General features: G+C 43.8%; 1 protein-coding gene across 1 annotated transcript in view; it reads right to left on the minus strand.

The window, feature by feature from the left end:
* TMEM163 (transmembrane protein 163) overlaps positions 1–16,710 on the minus strand; it is a 221,482-nt gene that overhangs the window by 45,683 nt on the left and 159,089 nt on the right. Inside the window, exon 5 of the mRNA XM_044769034.2 lies at positions 777–873. Coding sequence (XP_044624969.1) covers positions 777–873 — 97 coding nt within the window. The remainder of the gene's footprint in view (positions 1–776; positions 874–16,710) is intronic.

The raw sequence follows: 16,710 nt of genomic DNA on the forward strand, positions 1-16,710 counted from the left end.
TAAAGGTCTAATAATTTAGGCCTTATATAAGATGATGGTGCACGTAGCCAAGCTCAAATCAAATCACATTCTAAGAGTCCATATTTCTGCATTTAAATCACTATGCAACTGTATAAAGACAATCATTGTAATGGCAGCATCTTCATCTCCCTGTAAGTAAATTGGCTGCCTTCTATGAAGACAGCCTGACAGGAGACGGTAAAAATATCTCTCTTCTCAGTATTCATAAGGAGAGGGGAAAAAAAAGAATCAGAATGCAGGTAATGACCGTCACCCAGAGAACAAAGCAGTCGAAGACACACTTTAATACGAAATTGTGTCCTCCAGTTTCTGTATCCAAATGCCAGTTGTGCTAGAAAACCTAATGTGAATAGATTTATGTATTGAACTGAGGGGCAAAGGAAAAAAATAATTCTTACAGTCATTGAATGGACACAGAACAACAGATGCAAACAACACTGACTGGATCACTCTGCTATATAAAAGTCATCCCATTTGTCTTTAACACAAAAGACATCTTGCTTTAAAAATAGTCAGAAGATCTAAGGAGAGGGACACAGAACTCAGTACCAGCTCAACTACTTGAATGCTCTTCATCTTGCCCCATGCTTCTCTCTGCCAAGTCATTCACATTCTGCAATGAGTTCTGGACTCCTAAAATGATGTGTATATTCTCTCCCCACCCACCCTACTTCCCCCAGTAAATCTGTGGTGAGAGGTAACACAGGAGGTTGATACGTCCAGGAAAGATTATTAAGGAAGAAGAAGAGCCTTACCACTTCTGGGAGCAGCCTCGTTGAGAGGTCATGGATGGCTTTGACAACTATACATATGGACGACAGAAGGAATATCACCCCCAAGATGACGCAGGCTCTGCAAAGAAACAAAACATTGAAAATCTTAACTGGGAGAATTCCACCCTGCTGATTTACACAGTCACAATGACAATGACACAAGGCAAGGTATTACGACTCAATCAAAATTTGCCACACTCCCATGGTCACCACCCACAGCCTCAGAATTAAGACCCAATCATCTCTAGGAGAATATAGTTCAAATTTTATCACCAAAATCAACCCCATGGTGCAGGGGCTTACCATCCCACATAATCTGACAGAATCCCATGAATGCTGGCATGGAAGGGTCTCCAAGGCCATGAAATCCATACTCCGTGCCTGGAAACACAACATTTCACTCCTCCTCCAGCTGGAGGGTACAGAGTTTAATAGCAAAGAGTGGAGGTGGCTCTGGCCTGAGACATCCCAAACTCTACCACTTAATGTGTTGCTTGATCCTGGTCCAACTACTGAGCCTCTTTTAGCCTCTATTTCCTCACCTGTCAAATGGGAATAACATTTTCTATCTGAAGATGAAATGAAATAACGCACAGAGCATAAAAACGTAACCCATTAATGTTGGCTTAAACAAAGGAAATAAAAGTCCACCCTGGATGTCTCTTTATGACATAATGTGATGGACACATTTGGATTTTCCCCAAAGATAAAAAGGAGGAATGATTTGGTAACAACAAAAGACAGTGTTTATGGTAAGATGGAGCAATTCTTAGAAAAAGAAATGAGAGAAGGAAGGATGATGTCAACCAAGACACCCAGCACAGGAGGAGGCAGGAGCAAGTCAGGGACATGGCCAAGGGTGAAGCCAGAGGACACACAGCCAGGGGTGTGGGGTGGGAGCCAGCAAGGAGGTCTAAGGGGCTCAGGACCTAGGAAATGTGTCCGGCAACCCAGACACAACAACTCACAAGAAAGATGGAAAATGAAAGTAAACATGAGGAAATGATGACAGTAACACAAGGGTCAAAATACCAAATGAAAATGAAAAGACAGAGAAAAGAGAAAAGATGCAAGAATGACTACAGTTAGCTCCAGATCATTCCTGTCCCCACCTGATGTCGCCATCATTTGGCAGCCTCCTCAGCCCTACTCCCCCAGCTATCAAATAAAATCATTTTTCATTATTCTTCTTGGATTCCCTTCTCTGGACTAAAAGAATGGTCCAAAATTGCCCACATAACGTTGAAGTGGCACCTACTTAGGATATCAACAAACCTGTGGACCGACATGTTCCCCCAAACCCAGAAGCCAGAAATAAGCAGGTAAACAAGGCTGCTTGGAGTCCATTCAGTAGGCTTCTAATCCACACTCTAGTTGTAGGTTTTATTCTTTCAAAAATACAGACAGAAAGAAGGCATCATTGCAGGCTGGGGCAAATCACCAAGAACACAGAGATATAGGAAATCTCTATGGGTGTCTTTGTATAGACTTCAGCAAGAGGAAGTCCTGGCCCTATACACCAAATGGAGATCTACCATGGTTGCCATTCATCTTCATAATAAGCCTGGAGTAAAAAAAAAAAAAACTCTACATTTAAGGGGGAGAAAAGATAATGCAGGCAAAGTATACACTGAGGCAGCAGCAGGAGTGAAGAATGCTCAGGTGAGGCAGTGAGCCTGCAGTTGGTCACCTCAGTCCTGCAGGGCAGTTGGGGCCAAGGAGGCTGCAGCCAAGAGGAGCACTGTGCAGGAGCAAGGCGCGCCTACAGGAGGGCCGCCAGTGATGAGATGCTGGAACAAGACCAAGGAATCCCAGGGCTTGGGGGAATCAATGCTCCCAAAGCAGCTGGCCCCTGAGTCCCAACTGTGCCCACAGGGAAGAGGGCTGTGGGCCAGCCGTGCCTGGCACTTGAAATCACCATTTCTACCTGTGAGCAAATGGGACCATGAGAGGTCCCATTACAGGTAGAGAATACAGTTAGGATAGCCCTCCAAGCTAAGTTTTGTGATGTGTTTTTTCTCCATTCAAAAAACTCCTGGGTGGCTAGCAGAGACTCTCTCCTTCAACTTTCAGATAAATTCAGCCACCAGCTCAGTGCTTCTCAACCCTCATGGCACACTGCGCTCACCTGGGGATTTTTTTGTGAACAGCTGCCCAGTTGAACCACTCCAGCTCAGTTTTATCAGACCCCCTGGAGGTGAACCCAGGCATCTGTATTTGTTTAAAAGCCCCCCAGGCAATTCCCATGTACATAAGGGCTGAGAGTCCCAGGCCTAGACTCAGGTGAGGCCTTGTCCTTAGGGAGCTTCCACCATGGGGTAAAAAGCCACAACTCTCTGGACAGAAGGCGGGGAAGGAATGGTCATCCCAGCTGGTGAGGAAGTAACGGGGTCTAATGGTCCCTAAGAGACTGTACTGTATCTGTTTACTGAGCAGCTTTCTCTCCCTGGGACATGAGTAGGGCTGCCACCACTTGAGTGCTAGATCTTCTACAGGCCGTTTGTCATAACATCCTCAAGAAGCCCCCATCTCTGAACTCCTCTGGGGGGAAAAGGAACAAATGTCTGAGCTTCTTCCTGACAGGCAACAGTGATGCTGCAGGACTTTCTCCTTCTCCAGATCACTGGAGGCACACCTCTATAATGCACAAAAAGTAGATCTGGACTCTGTTTACATTTCGTAAGGAAACAGGTATAAAGGATGCAATGGTCTCCTTACATAATATCTTGCTTATGTATCTTTAATCAAAACTATACTACAAATCCCTTAAAGGCAAGAACCATATTTTGATATCTCTATCTAGAGCAGCATGTAGCAGGTGCTCCTTCTGCATCTGTAGAGTGGATGTAATCATTAACTGATCAAGTAATCATAACTGATTTGTAAGTTTCCCCCCACGGAGTTTAAGGGGCATGAACTGCTTGCCAATGGGGATGGGAAGAGGAAAGAGACTCCTAAGACTTCAGCCAAAATGCCTATGGAATAGCCACATTGGAAAACTACTCTGAAAGGTAATGAAAATCAAAATAAATTGATGATTTGGTTTACTAAAGTTGAATTTTACAGAGCTGTCATGTTTTCTTCATAAATATACCTATGAATATGATCAAAAATGTTTTAAGAACCTATTTTCATCTTCTCTTCAATGTTTTACAAATTCAAAAACCACAGTCACCCTTCCTTCAACACTGCTGGGAGCCTGTGTGTCAGAGCTGCTCCCACAGCCTGAAGCAGCTATTGTTAGCAGAGACTGTGATGCTATTTTTTAACGTTTGATTAATAATGTATTGTGTTTACACAGCAGCTTTCTCCTCAGGCACTCAGAGTTCCACACATCAGCTCATAAATGCCCTGGAGGCCACTCACCAGACCTGGGTTTCTGTTTTTCTGCTATTTTATGGATTGGGAGGGGGAGAGTATGTTTCATAAACATAAGGGTCAAAATGGGGAAGTCAAGGATTAGGAGGCTTGCACAAGGTCACCCAAGGAGTTGGAAGTCCACCCAGAAATAGAACCTAGGGTTCCTGACTTCCTCTCAGTGACCAGCCCCGGTCAACCACCCAGCCAACCAGCCGGCCACTTGAAGGCTCTGGGCATCCACGTCATATCCTCACACCACCACTGCCCTGGGACTGCAGCAGTCTCCAGGAGGTGGCAAAGATTTGGGTCAGGAGCAAATACAGCTGCTTCTGACTGGGCGAGTGTGTGCTGCTTCCTGGTTTGCGGGCAGGCTGAAGGGGAAATGGTGGAGGGTAACTGCTCCATCAGCACACCATGGCCTTCACCTGGAGAAGCTGTCCTGGCACGTAAAGAAGGCAATGTGCCCAGGGGCCTGACTGCATTGTGAAGCCAGGTCACCGGAATGAACGAAGACTCCTTCTCCTGCCTGCCCAAACCCCAGAGGAGAAAAACACTGAGTCAGAAAGAGGCAAATGAACTACTGCCCCTTTCAACGTAATCCCGCAATCAACACAGACAGAAACTGAATTTAAATTCCCACAGGACCAGTGCTTGTCAAAGTGTCGTCCAGAGAGCAGCAGCATCATGTCACCTGGGAGCTTGTTAAGAAAGAAAATTCTGGAATCCACCCCAGACCAACTGAATCAGAAACGCTGGGGATGGGGCCCAACAGTCTGTGTTTTAATAAGCCCTTGAGGTGAGTCTGATGCTCACTGAAGTTTGAGAACCACCGTATTAGTCTTGCCAAAGACACATTTAATATCTGAAAGACGACTGGTAAAATCCAAAGAAATGGTTAAAGCCACTGGCACCTTTTTCTTCTGCTAAAGATTGCAAATTGTTAATTACACGCAGCATTGTAAATCTATGAATAATCTTGCAGTAAGAAATAATTTTTGCTCTGAAATTATAAGGGCAAAACCTACTGACAGATATTCTCCTATCAGAAATGATGTAAGGTTGAAAGTTTGGTCCCTTGTCAATTATAGATTTAAAGCCCTGTGGATCACATCAACACAGCCTGAATCTTAAAGCAATTCTAAGTTATTTTCCAAAGAGAAGCTTCTTCTACTCATCCACTAATTTACAAAAGACCTAAAACACAATAGCCCTGGCAAGTAACCAATTCAGTCCACCAGCTTAAAGTGTAAATGTTTTATTTACCTCTTTCACCTTAGTCTTCAAAGGACTTGTAATCTGGGACACTGTCCACATGTGAAATAATGAAAAATGAAAGAGAGTCGAGTGGTGAGTACACACGGTACTTATGGATGCACGATCTTTCCTGCTGTTTTACTCTAGCTAGGTCCTTTTTCACTCCATGTATTCTGCCATCTTAAGTAAAGCAACAAACAAAACCAGTTTGGAGGCAGGAGAAAGTGAGCAAAGAATGCTTATGAGCCATTTCTCATTCTCTATAATGGCTATGCCAAACAGTCACCATTTTATTCAAGATCCCCCACCTTCGGCCCTCCATCTCTATCAACACCCACCTTCCCTCCTACTGCAGGAGTGCGCTCCTTCCTGTTTCTATTCTCACTCATCTTACTTCCTTCCCTAGTCTCTCCTAGGCTCTAGACCCCATCTCCTCTCTCCACCCATGTTCCCATCTCTCATATCTGTCTTCAGCCTCATGCATCTGCTTCATTGTGAACCAGCTGTAGTGAAGGGGAGAGTGGCTTGGACCAGGGATGGTCACTCAGCCCAGAGCTCTCCAGGCAAGGCGTTATACCTTCTCCACGGTAAGACCATCCATCTCCTCAACATGTAACCATTAAAAACCTCCCCTTACTCAACAAATGGTCCTTTGCTCATATCTGTATGAGCAAGCTGACTGAACCCACCCAAGTGAAATCGCATTTAGACAGGACTTTTTTCCCGGCTTCAGCTTTAGCGACAAAACTCAACTTGGGGGATTTGTTAAAGAATTAGATTCTAGAGCAGCTCAGTCCAATAGAACTTTCTGTGATGATGGAAATATTATTCTGTGCTGTCCAATGTGCTAGCCACTAGCCATAGGCGGCTATTGAGCACTTCAAATGTGGTTAGTGCGTCTGAAGAAACAAAATTTTAATTTTAATTACTTTCAATTAATTAAAATTTAAATGGTCACACATTGTTAGTGGCTACCATATCGGACAGTGCAGCTCTAAAGGTTGGGCTGAAAACATAGAAGCTCACCAAAGAGTATATCTATATATAGAGAGAGAGAGTAGCCCAGAAGCTACTCATCATGATCAGGTACATTTATATGGGTAGGAGGGTCTGCTCTAGGAAACACTGCAGAAGAGTACCATGTCTTTGGTAACCTCATCAATTAATGCATCATTTCCTCCCTCCAGTAAACCTCCAACTCCCCAGGTTTACATGCCAAGTCTCACTCTTGTTCTTATCTAATGTCAACCAACCCCAGCCACAGCTGCTGCTCCACCGGGGATAACTACATCTTAGAAAGGGATTTGAACTTCAGTCACTCACATTTTAAGGTCTACGTGCCAAGCCCTATGGCTAAGGCAAATAAAATCTATTCCCAGCCTCCCAGGAGCAGGAGGGGAAACCTGAAAATCATCATAGGACAGTCACTATTTATGAACATGAAAACATACAATAGACAAGGAACAAAATGACGAAAAGGGTCAGAGTAATAAAACTCAATGTGAGGACAGAGTGGGAAGGAAGGATGGTTCTACAGTGTGATGTTTAAGTTGGGTCTAGAATAATGGACAGGAATCATCAAGCAGAGAAACTAGAAGGCTGTGGAGGGCACTCCAGGCAGAAGGAACTTCATAAGCAAAAGTGTGAAGACACAGCACTGTGGGATCCTGCTTCGCTGGAAATTCAAAGTGGAGATGCTATTCTTGGTGTATTTGGCCTTAGGGGAGCAGCAATGCAAAGGCCACATGCAGAAGGGCCCTCTGTGTCCTGGCAGTCCCCTCAAGATGGCGGACACAACATCCATGATATGTACAATGGATCTCAGATGGTACATGGACCAATGTGTTGTATTTAATAGCTATGTATTTTAACATACATTAGAAAAAAACTGATCATCACCCTATGTCTGCAAGGATATTATTGCTCAGGGGAAAAATTAAGTATGATTATATTTAAATAAATATTAAGTGAATAATATCATAGGTGGTACCCAGATAGTGCAAAAATCATCAAGGTAGTACACACATGTGTAAGGTTGAGAAAACCTGCAGTGGTGGCAGGAAGTCACTAAAGGATTTTAAGCTAAGGAAGCCCATGATGTGATCTGGGCTTTACACAGACCCTCTGACTGCAGCTGGGGTTTGGCTGGGTTGATGGAAAGAAACTAGAGGCAGGAGAAGCAGCTGGCAGAAAGTGCTAGTAGCCAAGAAAACAAAGTGATGACTCCCTACACAGAAGCCATGACAGCTGAAGGATCAAGAGGAAAAGACCCTGAGAAGGCAGAGTGGATAGAACTTGGTAATCGACTGGATATGGAAAGCACAAAAGCGATAATCTCGATTTTGAGATTGGCCAGAAGGGAAGAGGTGGTGGCACATCCAAGAGCAGGCGGTCTGAGGATGCTGTGGGGAGCTGGTAGTGAGTCTAGTCTGGGACTTGCTAAGCTCGAGGAGGAATGTCCAGACAGTCAGGTACACTGGGCTTAGCTGAAAAGGCACGTCCTGAGCCTGGGCTCCCAGGGCCATTTTCCTGGGGCCCCCAGGTCTCACATTGTCATCTCTGGGGTGTAGAGAGATGGAAGGAGAGAAAGCAACAGGGAACACTCCATCTCAAGGTTGGCAAACCCTACCCAGTACCTCTACGTCCAATATAAACTGCAAGAGGTGTGCAGGCTGAGACTCAGGGCCCCCAGCTCTTTCAATCAATCAACAAACACTCATTGAGGCCGATTGCATTCTAATGAATCCTTACTCAATGGTGAACAACTGTGTTCTCGCAGAGCTTACATGGGGAGAGACAGACAATAAGCATGTGAGCAAATAAGCACATTATGCATAGAAACATAAAGCCACATAAAGGAGGAGAATAATGGGAGGCTTATTTTATATGCAGTAGTCGCACTTCTCTCTAATGAGGGGATGGTTAACCAAAGATCTAAAAGATGGGGGAGTAAGCAGTGCTGCTACATCGGTAAGAACACTCTAGATGGAGGGAACAGAGAGTGAAGGGTCCCACTCAGGAGGGAACCCAACACAGTCAATGAACAGGGATACGGCAGCATGGCTGCAACACAGTGGCCATGCAGGGTCTTAAGGCCATGAAGGACTTGGGCTTTTATTGTGAGTAGGATGGAAAACCTTTTAAGGATTGAGTAGAGGAGTGACTCACATTTAAATAGGATCATTCTGGCTGCTCTATCGAGAAGAGACCAAAGAGGGACACTGGTAGAAGCAGGAGACCAGAGGGAAAGTAACCGTAACAATCCTGGAAAGAGATAACGCTAGAACTGGTTTCTACCAGTTCCTGTGAGAGCCAAGGCAGACTTGCTGATATGCACTATTTTCCACCTAGCAAGTAAGAAGTAGACTGGTAGATTTTAGGAAGATTTAAAAAGGACTTTCAGGGTAAACCTCTGTTTCTCAGGAGAATAAGAATATCCTGGAATCTTACTACTTAAGCAAACTGGTTATTTAAAGAGATCCATTTAAGTATTTTCAATGTCAGGTCAATTATGCATGCATCAATTTCAATTTTTTCTTAGATATTCACTAAATAGATAACTTCTTGTCTATGCATAGAACATACCCAGGCAGATACTCAAAAAGAGTGATAACGGCCTCTGCAGAAAACGTGAGGAACTGAGGCTTGCTTTTGCCTACATGCCTATCATGCTTTTTATGTATTTCTTAAACAATGTACTTGTACCATCTATTAAAATAAATAAACACTAAATCAATATTGAGATTGAGAGAAACATTTACTGAGGGTCCACCAGATGCCAAGGAACCTGCTATACATCAGACACAATGACAAAGACAAAATCCTTCTCCTCAAAGAGTAGAGAATGGTGGCATTTAAATCACACAGGAATCTTTCTAGAGAAGGTGTGATCTGAGTGGACTGTGAAAGAAACAAAAGAAGTCAGCTTGGTAAGGAGGAGTAAAGAGTATGTTCCAGGAAAAGGGGAAGTCCAAAGGTATATCAGAATTCATTCATTCAGCACATTTTAACTGCAAACCTACTTTGTGCCAGGCACCATTCTAGGGAGCAAGTCATACAGATATATGGGTCAAGAACCTTCCAGGCAGAGGGAAGAGCAAGGCTCTGAGGCAGAAGTCTGCTTGACTTGATTGAGGAACATCCAGGCAGCCGATGGGCCAAAGAGGAATGAAGAGTGGTGAAGTCAGAGGGCAAAGATGATGTAACGTCTCACAGCCATTATAAGCATTTAGGCATTTACAAAGACGGGCAGCCAGTGGAGGCCCCGACTTGAGAATGCCATGATGTGACATGTCATAAACAGGATCACTGCTGATTGGCAAAGGCAGAAAGAGGGAGAGCTGTTAGGAGGCTATTGCCACACACAGGTGAGAGAATGACCACGATGGTGGCTCCGATCAGGTCGGTGGCATTGAAGGGTGAGTCTTTAGATATATTCTGAAGGTACAGTTGACAAGTTTTGCCAATGTATAGCATGAAATGAACAAGACTCAAGAATGAGTTGAGGTTTTTGACCTGAGAAAAGTAAAGGATGGAGTTGCCATTTCCTGAGATGGGGAAGAATGCAGAAGACGCAGGGTTTTGTTTTTTTTTTTCCTTTGAACAAGGGGAAGATTAGGAGTTCAGTTTTGGACATGCTAAGTTTGGGATGTCTGTTAGGCATCCAAGTGGAGGTGTCAAGAAGGCAGTTGGAGAAAGGAGTTTAGCTTCAGAGAAAGATCCAGAGAAAAGGACATAAATGGGGAGTCATCAGCACACAGATTGTATTTAAAGCCTGAAAGTGGCTGAGACCATTTTTTCAAGACTCTCAAGTGCCTTAGTAAGGCTGGAGCAAAGGTTCCATGAGGGATCCTGGCCGAAAAGCTGGGTGGAGAGGTGAGCAAGGGGCAGCACTGAAGAATGTCATGTACTAAGCTAAGTTGCAGAAACTTTCTTATGAAAGCCATGCAGAGCCCCGACAGCCTTGAAAACGATGGAGTAAGATTATTAGATTTGCATTTTCAGCAGCTGACCCAGGCAATATCTACTGTGAACATCTGTTGGGCCTGACCTGTGTCCATTCCCCCTTTCATTGGTAACAGGCCTTCATTCTCCTTGCAGGCCCCACTCTCCTCAAGAGAAGAACTGTCGATCACCGCACTCTGCCTTGAACCAAGGCACCTGACCCATGCTTGGGCTAATCAGATCTTCCCTGGACTTTGAATCCAAGATGAATAACAAGGACTGAAAACAGAAATGATTCGTCTCACAGTAGGGGGCGCTGGAATGCCAAGCTCAGCTAGGACTGTGGCCCAGAGTGGTTAACCAATGTCCCTCAGGGTGGTCAGGCTTCCTACATGGCAGCTGACTTCCTCCTGAGCAAGTGTTCCCTAGGAAGTGGTCAGCTTCCCAGAAGCTGCCAGGCCTTGGAAGTCACGCAGCATCCTTCTAGAGCATTCTATCAGTTATAAGTGAGTCATAGGCCTGCTGACATGAAAGGGGAAGGGAAAGAGAAGCCACTTCTTAATGAGGAATGGCAGGGTAATATTGGAGAAGGCCACAAACCAGGTTAGCAAATCCTTCGTTTCTGAAGACTCTCTCACAATAGGGTCAAAGTAGTTCACGTAGAAAGCCAGGTTCTGTACTGGAGTGGACAAGGGGATGGATGGATGTCAGAAGAATCATAGTGGAACACCTGTCTGATGACAGCTTTATCATGGCAGAGAGGAATCACCTCAAGTTTTAGTCCATCCTGAAAAGCAGACAATCCCAGTGTCACAGATACGTGCAGAAAACCAGTCCTTGAATGAATATTCTTACTGAAAAAAAGACATACAAGAATAGAAGCGTCCTCATGATTTCTGGAACTCCCATCTGTGTTGGCGGCACCAGGCTCCAGCTCCACTGCTCTGTCTCTGTGCGACATGAAAAGCTCTGCACCTTCAGGACACACGCTGATTGGCAGGACTTGGTTAATTGAATCTTTCATTCCTTTTCATCCCTAAAAAAATACTCTATCATTTCCTTGGTAACCTATTCTCCAATGTTTCTAACCTACTTGATTATAGTATTTAAAGTAATTGGCTTCAATTGTTCATTCACTTTGATCCACTTCTGGGAACCTCTTCCTAGAGAAAAAGCTTTTTGCAGAAGAATGTTCACAGCAGCATGACTTAAATTTAAAAGTGGGTAAGTTAAATGTGCCACAAAAGCAGTGTTTAAGTAACTGTGACACATCGATTCAATAGACTACTAAGTGCTATTTAAAACTGTTTGTCAATAACAAAGAGGTGTCCAAAAGATAAAATATTAAGTGAAAAAGCAGGATATAAAATTATATGTATACAGATTAGAAATATGTAAAAATAAATCTAAACCCAGGGAAACATTTTTGGCAGGAGATACACTAAAAAGTGACAACAGAGAGAAGATGAACTTTCTTCTCTTCTACTTTTCTGTAAATTTTTATAATGAAAAGAAAACTTCTAAAAATGCCTTCTCTAGCTACATTACTTTTAACATTTCTTTTTATTGTATCCTCACAGGACATCAAGCACTGGTCTCCATCAAGTCTCAAACTTGGTGCAAAGTAATCAGGTTTTAACTGAGCAGCTACTGTCTGTCCTGCACAGTGAGGGGGCACAGGTGGAAATGTGCTCTTTGGTGGGTTAAGCGCTGTTATTGGGGCAATAACATAAGCTTCTACCCAAGCTCAACTGTTTATGTCTCCTTTTCTAAGACTCAGTTTACTTATAAGTAAAATGGGAATGATAGAAATACTACTTCCCTCCCAAAATTGTTGTGAACATAAATAAGATGATGAATAAAATACCATAGGTCATTAAGATGATCTTAAACACACATAAAATACTCAGGATAACATTTCTAATTTAATCCTATGGCATTTCCTTCTATACTGGGACTTCTGGTAAAACCCACCATTTAGCGTGTTCTATCTGAAGCAGAATCTTAGGGTGAGTCCTATGGGCCTGAATTCCCTGGAGCAAATACCCCTTGGCATGTGGGTAAGAGTCTGTGGCTTACAGAGAACTCTCAGGGACTTCTCGTGGACTTATCAATGTTGCCCTCTGACAGGTTAGAAGGGCTGAGAGAGGGAAATCCGGGGAAAGAGAGATGGGGAAGGCCTTGGAAAAGTGCACGAGCTGACTAGGAGTATAAAGCTTGTCAATAGCTGAGTTGGGACTCAAATCCAAATCTGAACCTTGAAACATAGACAAGCTAGAAATTTCTTTATCTGAGTGTTCTGTCAATTTTAACTCCCACACGATTTTTGCACACAGTTTAATGTGCAAAATTTTCTAACTTAAATAGCAGTATTGCTGGGGTCACTAAGTTAGGGGTGGGGCTCAGGCATCCGGGGTTCTAGATCAATCCTTGTCATTAACTTGGGGAACAATAGGAAAATAGTAAAACCTCACTAGACCTGTTTACTCGTTTGAAAGTTGGCAACTTTGACTTAATCACCATGGTCCTGATGCTCCAAAATTCTAGTCTAAATGTAGCAATGGGAATTCTGGCTCATTAAAGACTGTTATTTTAGATCAACAGGTTGGAGGCACAGATTTATTTGCATAACCAAAATGTAACAATTGAACAGTAGGTATTATTTACCTACTGGCAAGTTAGGAGAAAAAGTATGAGTTTCTCACTGAGCAATGCGCAAATTATGGGCTTCCTTTCATATATTACTACAGAGTTGTCAGATGGCAAAAAAGATTCACCATGTTTTTGGCTGAATCTTAATTATTTCTGCAACTCCGCTGTGACCTATACATACACTCTACTATTTTGAAGGGCTGACATTTCCCAGAGTAAGAGAGAAAAAATAGATAATGCGAAAAGAGAATATTTTAAAAGAAAATGTTATGCACCCATGGAGTTGGGGAACTTTTTTTAAACAGAAAAAGGACTTTAAATTATTTGAACATTAATATACTATAGCCTCACTATATTATAACTTGGGAAAAGCACATTAATGATTAATCCTAAAGCTTTCAGCTGAAGGAGCTATTTCCTGAAAATTCTGGAACTTTAAGTTACATTGCTATCTCTTATTAGAGTCACAAAATGCTGAGCCTTCCCTATAAAATGGAGATCTGCCTATAAATAGCCCACTGATGTGGTCCCTAAATCAGTAGTGCAAGCTAAAAGCATCACCAATCACACCATCTCAAGGGACAAATGCCAGTGTTTATACATCCATTATCATCCCGCCCATCTTAGGAATGAAGAAATTAAGGAACCTAAATGTAGCTTGCTGTAGTGTTGAATAAATACAAGGACATCTCAGAGTAAACACACAGAGGCGGGGTTGTTTTACCAACGGGGGTCACCCGAAAGACTGCAGGGTGCTAGGAGGTGTAGCAGATGCTTTTGAAGTCACGCCACATCCCCTTGGTCAGCTCAGATTGCAGCTGCTGCCCGGGTGGAGGCTCCGTGCTCCCCAACCCCAGCTCAGGGTGGCATGGTGTACACTTCTCAGAGGCCAGGGCAGAATTGAGCCCCCACTACAGAAGTGGCCACAAGACCACACCTTTGTTTGTTTTTCCTCCCTTCCTGTCTCCCTCTTCCCACTTTCCCTCACATCTGCTTCCTGAGATCACTCTTAGAATCACTGCCCAATCAACTACCCACAGCCAGGTCCTTGCCTCAGGCCCCAATGCAAGGCAGGAGGAGTTCTAGGAAGAACTAGAGGAGCGACAGTCATAGTGTATTGTCAAAATAAAGAGAAAGCAAGATAACTTGGAGATAACATGGAGGACAAACTTAGCGTCTGACCACAAATATCCACGTATATACACCAAATGTAGAATCGGGACAGCAGCTTCAACATTCTCCTGGTTTTGCGGATTAAATCTGTCCAGGGCCTCTAGAATTGGGCCATTCTCCCAGACTCGAATGTCCAACCAAAAGCAAGTCTTGGGCACGGTTGTAGGAGCCCATAATTTCCTACTACCCTTCAAGAAACTCAAAGATCGAAAAGCAAGGCTATGAATAAACCAAGCCAAATAAACAGGATTAGAGAGCCAAAGGAAGTAAGACTTCCTCCCTCAAATAATCACACAGTTTAGCTCTGAAATCCATTGCTTTTCCCCTCCTTTGGGAAGAGTCTTTAACATCTGGCATGGCTTCATCAAAAGAGGCCTTGGTGAGTGGGTGCTGAGGTTTGTGTCTGGCTCAAATCAGCACAGAAAACAAAGCTCCATCTCAGTGTGGGCCAGGAGGCAAGGATGAGTTTGGAGCAGGAGGAGACATGAGTTTCCTGTAGCTAGATAAACGCAGAAAGGCTAGCCAGATAGTCCTTCTGATGGCCGGCACTGTCCAGACTAGAGGTGAGGACCTGAGTGCTCAGTCATCTGAGAAAACTCAATCAGAAAGGCCAAAAAGGAGAGTGACGCGAACAATCTTTAAAACACAGAAATGTCTGCAGAGTGAGGAGAGTGACTGCAGGGAGGGAGGCAGGTGTGGGCACTATGTGCCAATGGCATTCACGCTCATGTTTTGGGGCACGAAGGAGAGGCAAAGACAGTTCAGAGTACCAGTCCACCCTCAATATATTCATCTGGAAACCAAAGTCTCACGCCAATATAACGGTGAGAGGGTTCAAGAAAACCTTGTTATAACTTATCTACCCTTAGAGAAGAAGGGAGGGAGGGATCATTTTAATAAGACAACCTGTCACTCTGTATTGGATATATCCACATATTCTCCCAAATAGAGAATCAAATCAATATCCTAAAAACGACTGATTTGTCAGTTTGTTAATTAAGGATATGGACACTTCTAATAAGGATTAGCATATACAATTTCTGTGAAATCCATCATAACATCCTTATTAGCAACAGCAGTGAAAGCTCTGGTTGAGCCTTCATTCTTGCTATGACAAGAGGCAGTAGAGGGTGGTGCTCAAAGCATAGGCCAGTGTCTGGCTGCACTGTGGCACCAGCACTCACTAGCAATGTGTGACCTCAGGAGAGCTACATAGCCTCTCTCTGCCACGTTTCATCATCTGCGTAATGGGGGTGACTGTTGTGAGTTAATTCACATACAGAGCTTTCCGCACAGCGCCTAGCACAGAGTTTAAAAAAAAAAAGTGAGCTATTTGGATGATGCATAAAATGTAACTGATCCAAACACACAAACTCTCCTCATTTTCTTGGACCACACTCCCATCTTCCTATGCTAGGGGTCTGTAACTTACTGCTTGAAGTTCAAATGCCTCCTCATCTACAACCTCACTTTCCCATTACTAACCCTGTAGCCCAAGGCAGACAGTAAACTCATCTTTAGAAAGTGATTGTAACAGGCAAGTCGACCCAGGGCCACTGGCAAAGGGACCATGACAGGTAAATCTCTTGTCCCCAAACTGGCTGCTCATCAGAACCATCTGTGCGGCTCAAAGAACTCAGATTAGTGGGCTCCACCTTGAAGTTTCTGACCCTATAGTCTGCAGCTGGGCCTAAGCAGGTGGTCTCTGTTAGTTTTATTTTATTTTTATTTTTACAAAGCTCTCCAGGTGTTTTACGAAACAAAAGGCTTGGGAACTCTTGTTCTAAGGGTAGGCATACCTCTAAGTTGGTGGTTCTCAACTGGGGTGATTTTGCCCCACGGTGGACAAAGGGACATTTGCCTATGTCTGGAGACATTTTATATTATTACATCTTGGGGAGGTGTTACTGGCATCTAGGGAGTAGAGACCAGGGATGCTGATAAGCATCCTATAATGCCCAGGACAGTACCCTACAACAAAGAATTACCTGGTCCAAAATGTCAACCATGCCAACACTGAGAAACCCTGCTCTAAGTCATTTTTAGCATGTGACTTTCTCTTGGTGACCCCTATGGAACAGACATCAGGTTCCTAAGTTCATGAACTTGGGGCAGCCCACAGAGCGCAAACGACCAAATTAGGTAACACATGTTGGACTAATAAAGGAAAAACAGTTTTGAAAGAACGGTGATGAATTCACGGAAAGGTCAGCATCACCACTGTGCACACAGAGTGAACAGAAACCTCATTTAAGAAGAGCACACCAATAATCCCAACATTGGGGATTCATCAGACGGCAGAGGTGCTCCTTTTGACCAGTGAGTATCAGGTCCCCCTGCTCAACACCTACTAAGCGGCAGGTACTGGGGTAGATGCTTTGTCTACACTATCCCATTTACTCCCCACAACTGTCCCGTAAGACAGACATTACTGACTGCCTTGAGTAGTTGAGGAAACCAAGGTTCAAAGGGTTTAAGAAGCTGCCAAGCATCTGTCTGTGTCACTAGAAGCCCATGCTCAGGCCACCCAACG

Source organism: Equus asinus, chromosome 4 (genome assembly GCF_041296235.1).
Source record: "Equus asinus isolate D_3611 breed Donkey chromosome 4, EquAss-T2T_v2, whole genome shotgun sequence".
NCBI lineage: Eukaryota > Metazoa > Chordata > Mammalia > Perissodactyla > Equidae > Equus > Equus asinus.